Here is a 5,870-nt window from a genome sequence, read left to right as displayed (position 1 = left end):
GTGTGCGTGTGCGTGTGTGTGTGCACGTGCGTGTGTGCTCAAGGGTATTTGTGCAGGCCTGTGCCTTTGAACAGCCCCATCTTGGGGTGGGGAGGGGGGAGATGCTGGAGAAAATGGTGCCCCACAACGAGTCCAGGACCAGTGGCAGGAGTCTGAAGGGCTGACTTCTTGCCCTGCTTCCTGCTACTGACTTGGCCCAATCATTTCTCCTGGCTAGGCCTCAGTTTCCCCACCTAAAAAAACAGGAGTTTGGCTGAGATGGTCTCCAACCCTTTCCAGAGAGGAGCAGTCAAAGCTGGCTAGGAGCTTGAAGGGGGGCGGTGGCAGCAGGGTATGAGGCTCCCCTATCCCTCTCCCCCTGGTGTGGGGAATCTTGGGCAGGAAGTGGGTGGGGCAGGTGTGTGTGTGTGTGTGTGTGTGTGTGTGTGTGTGTGTGTGTGTGTGTGTGTGTGTGTGTGTGTGTGTGTGAGAGAGAGAGAGAGAGAGAGTGCGTGCGAGCAGGTCTGAGGTCCCTCCCTCCTTGCTCACCTGGGGGGCTGGGGGGGGGGCAGCCTGTGGAGGGCGGAGCTGGGCCCTGGCCTGGATGGGGAGATGGAAAGCAATCAGAGACAGGCAGAGCAGGAGCTGCAGAAGCAGGTGAGGAGACCGAGGTCCCTCATTCCTCAGTGGCTGGCTTGGGCTCATCCTGGGCTCTCTGGGTCTCTAGGGAGGGTCTCTGATCTCTTCCTCTGTCCTTTGATGTTTTCTTTGGTGTCCGTCTTAATGTCTGGATCTCACTGGTCTTCTCCGTCTCTCTGACCCAGGTGCCAGTCCTGCCTTTATCTCTCTGCTCCCCCCAACCCTCCTCCTTACCCCCCCCACACACATTCTTTCTCCCTCCTCTCTCTTCAGTCTCTCTCTGTCTCTCCGTGTCTCTGTCTCTTTCTCTGTCTCTGTCTCTCTGTCTCTGTCTCTGTCTCTCTCTCTCTCCCCCTGTCCTTGGCTCTGCACTCACAGCCCTGGGCCAGATCAGCCTGAGATGGGAAGGGGAGGGAAGTGAAGGGGAAGGAAGGGGAGGAAAGGGAAGGAAAGGGAAGGGAGGTCTCTGGCTACAACTGAACCATCAGAGACCACATTAAAGCGGGGACAGACATAGACACATTCCCTTATTCACCTCCAGACCACTTTCCCAGGCACCCTCACTCCCTCACAAATTCACACATCATCCACACCCACACTCACCCCCACACACACACACACACACACACACACACATACACACAGAGGCCCCCATCCACTTTAACCTGTCCCCACCTAGGGGCCTTGGAAGAAGAGTGTGAGAGCCTGTCACAGCTCAGCCCACCCCATCCCACCCCTCAGTATTCATACCCACGAGTCCTCCTGGGGGTCAGGTGGCTGAGACTAGATCTGGGGGGGGATTTCTGGGTCCGACTGAGATCAGCACACATCATTAGAGTTCTCTCCCTTCCAGGCCCCTGAGGTGGAGGAGAGGGGCTAGACACCAGGGTCCCCTCTGTATCCAGTATGCTGAGAGTTTCCACGGCATCAGGTAAGGTTCTCACTACCTGCATGGTATGGCCGAGGGGGCAAGGGTAAAGAGAGGGGGAAGGCAGTGAAGGACAAAAATGGGCCCAGTTGGCTTGGAGGGAGGAGTGTGGGGAGGCAGTTGGTCAGGACACTACCCCACCCAGCATGCCCAATCCCTACTTTCCTAAGTCTTGGCATACCTTCCTTGTCCTACCCAGAAATGTGGTGGCTACTCCAAAATTTGTCAGGGGTGGGGTTGGGGGAAGAGGTAGGCACATAATGTGAGGGAGAAAGATTCTGAAGATCTGGATTCTTGCCCCCACTCTGTAATCCCCTCCCCTCACTACCCTACTGAACAATAGCAAACCCCTGCCTTTTGTTCTATCCACCCAATTTTTTTTTTTTACGGGGCAATGAAGGTTGAGTGACTTGCCTAGGGTCACACAGTTAGTAAGTGTCAAGTGTCTGAGGCCAGACTTGAACTCAGGTCCTCCTGAATCCAGGGCTGGGGCTCCATCCACTGCACCACCCAGCTGGCCCCATGTCCACCCAAATTTAATGGGATGGCAGATATGAAGTGTGTCCATTGGGCATATGTGAAGTGGGTGGGCATGGAGACTAATGTGTGTGGTGTAGTAGAAAGTGCATTGGGTTTGGATCTGGGTTCTAGTCCCACCTCAGCTACCTCCTACCTGTGTGGCAATCCTTCTCCTACCTGGGCCTCAGTTTCCTACTGTGTAAAAATGAAAAGGTAGAACATGGTGGTCTCTGAGCTTCCTTTCTAGCTCTTAGGCCTAGGGTCCCATGAGCCTATAAATGGGTATGAGACTAATCCCCTGCTCTAACTCCCCTCTCCAAGGTTAGCCTGATTATGGCTCCTTGATCTCTACTTTTGGCCAGACTATGGGTAGTTGTTATTTGGTGTGGGAACAGGGGAGGGAAGAAAGGAATGGTCCTCAAGGCCACCCCCATCTCTCTAAATTGATGCCCCTGCTCAGCCTTACAGGCTGATCGATCATTTTTCAGTGTGGTTCAATGTGGGGCCAAGATTCTCACCCGCCTCCCTCTTATCCAGGGCCCAAGGTCCTTATTTCTCCCAATCTCTCTCCCTTTCCCAGCAGTCCCTGGGACCCTCTCCAATGACAGTCTCCCCGGCAACACCAGCAGCAACAGCAGTGAACCTCGGAACCCATGGTTGGCCCAGGCTGAGGTGGCCCTGCTGGCGGCCATGTTTGTGAGTGTGACTCTGAGCAACGTATTGGTGCTGGGGGCCCTGGCGCGCAGGGGCAGGCGAGGCCGCTGGGCCCCCATGCACGTCTTCATCGGCCACCTGTGTCTGGCTGATCTGGCTGTGGCCCTATTCCAGGTGCTCCCACAGCTGGCCTGGGACATCACAGACCGCTTCCAGGGCCCCGACTTCCTATGCCGAATCATCAAGTACCTGCAGATGGTGGGCATGTACGCTTCCTCCTACATGATCCTCGCCATGACCCTGGACCGCCATCGAGCCATCTGCCGCCCCATGTTGGCATTCCGCCACGGTGGGTCCCGCTGGAATAGACCCATCCTGCTTGCGTGGGCACTCTCCCTACTCTTCAGCCTGCCTCAGATCTTCATCTTCAGCCAGCGTGAGATAGAGGATGAGCCTGGCACCATCGACTGCTGGGCCCTCTTTATCCAGCCCTGGGGGCTCCGGGCCTATGTCACTTGGATCGCCTTAATGGTGTTTGTGGCACCAGCTGCAGGCATTGCTGCCTGCCAGGTGCTCATCTTCCGAGAGATCCACGCCAGCCTGTCCCCGAGGGCGAGCGGCGTGGGCCCCAGTGAGGGTGCCCGGGTCTCGGCAGCCATGGCCAAGACAGTGAGAATGACCTTGGTGATAGTGATTGTGTATGTGCTATGTTGGGCACCCTTCTTCCTGGTACAGCTGTGGTCGGTGTGGGACCCCCAGGCACCTCTAGAAGGTAAGTTAAGGGTACATATAAATATTTAGACCAAGGCACACACAACCACACACGGAGGTGCCTGGATTCCTGTGCTGATGGGCACTGAAGCATCTGCCTGCAGACACCCTGGCACACTCCCCCAAACCCTCGTCCCCAACCTGGCCCATGGGTACCCTGCTACACCCCACACACACACACAACCCTCCCGCCCCACCCCCCACCCCCCCGGCCCATGATTCACACAGCTCTGTTGTTGCTTGACTGTCCCCTCTGCACCTTTCCTCGGCCCGCACCCACCTCTCTTCCGGCTTCGGCCTTCTTCCCAGGGCCACCCTTTGTGTTGCTCATGCTCCTGGCCAGCCTCAACAGCTTCACCAACCCCTGGATCTATGCCTCATTCAGCAGCAGCGTCTCCTCTGAGCTGCGTAGCCTCCTCTGCTGCTCCCGGGCACCGGCTTTGGCCAGCCTCAGTGCCCCTGATGACTCCTGCATCACTGCCAGCTCCTCCCTCACCAAGGACACATCCTCCTGAGGTGTGGGGAAGACCATGGGGAGCTCACCTCTCTTCCCAGCTCCAAGGCCACCTCCTTCAAAAGGCCTTTCTTGGTTCTCCGGGAACTCTGGGTTGGTTGGCTACTTCTCAGGGGACATGGCATAACCCTAGAACAGAAACTCCTTGAGGGCAGGGACAGTCCCAATTTTTTACGTGTATCCCCAGTGCCTGGCACACAGTTGGTGCTTAATGAGTGCTTGTTGATTGATGGGGCGGGGGGGGGGGAGGACAGGAGGCTCCTGGAATTGTTGGGAATCAGGAGTTCTGTGTTCTGGGTCTGTCTTTGACTTGCTCCTGCTTTCCCATCTCTAAAATGAAGGTAGGCCAAGGGCCCTTGGAGCTCTGACATTCTTTGTTGTTCCTTGGCCTGTGCTAGGGGCCACATATGCTGCCATGAGAGACTGGGGGCAGGGGGCATATGTATAGCCCCTCCTGTGGCCCAGGGGATGAAGGGGCTCTTCCTGTTCCCTGGGACTGGGAGAAGGGATATCTCAGGGGCCTCATCTAAGACATCCCTTGTTCTTCAATCCTCCTAGCTCTTTTTTTTTTTTTTTGGTGGGGCAATGGGGGTTAAGTGACTTGCCCGAGGTCACACAGCTAGTAAGTGTCAAGTATCTGAGGCCGGATTTGAACTCTGGTCCTCCTGAATCCAGGGCAGGTGCTTTAACCACTGTGCCACCTAGCTGCCCCTCCTTGTTCTTCAATCCTAACCCCAACACATAGGCCTGCCCAAGTCCCCAGCCTCCCCACGCTCAGCTCCCATGTATGTATGTATATCAGCTGAATAAATTCTCCCCAGATCTGGGAGTTTCCTTTCATTGGGAAAGGTGGGATGGATGCATGTGCGTGTGTGTGTGGATGGACATATAGACATGGCAATATAGGTGGAACAAGGACATACCCACCCAGAGGCCACAGACACAAGACAATACTGAGCCCAGAGCAGACCAAAGGTTCCATGTGCACACATGCACACATGCACACGCAGACATGCACGCATACTGCACCCATCCCTCTGTCCAGGAAGCCTGAGAGGTCTGCCCACACAGAGGAGGGGAACAGGGGGAGGAGGAGGAAGGGGAGGGGGAGGAGGAAGAGGAGGGTGAAGACCTTAATCTCTATGGATTTCATCAGGGAGCCAGGCAGGCCCCCTCCCCCAACTTCCACTACCTCCATCCTATTGTTCTCACCCTGTTTATAGCAGCCTCAGCCTCTGCTCCAATATTTTTTCCATGACTTGGCCCTGACCCTGACGTCAGGACTGGCCACTCCGCCCCATCTCTCCCCAGCCAGTTTACCTGATGGCTTGAGGTTCCTGACCCCTTCCTCCCCAGCCCAGCCCAGCCCAGCCCAACCCCACCACCACCAAATCCCACAACCTTCTACTGGACATTCCCAGATGGAATGCTCTGAGTTCCCGCCCACCCACCCCCTAAGTGAGCCTGGACAGGCTAAGATTAGTTTGGCCAGGTAGAGAAGAGAAATGGCCTCACAAATTGGGATGGAATGTGTGAGCTAAGGCAACAGACTGAAATGAATCAGCCTGACGTACAGGGAGGGGCCAAGGCCTGGTTGGAGCACAGGGGACTGTTAGGTGGGCAAGGATCAGAAGATGAGGCGAGAGCTTCTAACGCCATTTTGACTTCATTCTGTAGCCAGTGAAATTTGGCTCATGGGAGTGACTCGGTCAGGCCTATCTGACATCTATAGGACTGCATTCAGTTCTAGGAACCTGAGTTTAAGGACGATGGCTTTAATAAACCGGATAGCACTCAGAAGAGGGTGGCCAGCATGGGGAAGGGCCTGGCATCCAGCCCCCATGAGGAAGTGGGCCTGTTTATCCT

The 5,870-nt window shown here is 55.9% G+C and overlaps 1 protein-coding gene across 1 annotated transcript; it reads left to right on the top strand.

Moving 5' to 3' along the window:
• Positions 1–551: 551 nt before the first annotated feature.
• AVPR2 (arginine vasopressin receptor 2) lies at positions 552–4,140 on the top strand. Its single transcript, XM_043974589.1, has 4 exons — positions 552–636; positions 1,472–1,549; positions 2,646–3,491; positions 3,800–4,140. Exons 2-4 carry the CDS (start codon positions 1,525–1,527, stop codon positions 4,003–4,005), a joined length of 1,077 nt encoding a protein of 358 aa, XP_043830524.1. The 5' UTR covers positions 552–636; positions 1,472–1,524; the 3' UTR covers positions 4,006–4,140.
• Positions 4,141–5,870: the final 1,730 nt, after the last annotated feature.

This window comes from Dromiciops gliroides, chromosome X, assembly GCF_019393635.1.
Source record: "Dromiciops gliroides isolate mDroGli1 chromosome X, mDroGli1.pri, whole genome shotgun sequence".
Taxonomy (NCBI): Eukaryota; Metazoa; Chordata; class Mammalia; order Microbiotheria; family Microbiotheriidae; genus Dromiciops; species Dromiciops gliroides.
The sequence above is the reverse complement of the archived record's forward strand: the minus strand, read 5'-3'. Positions and strand labels throughout refer to the sequence as shown.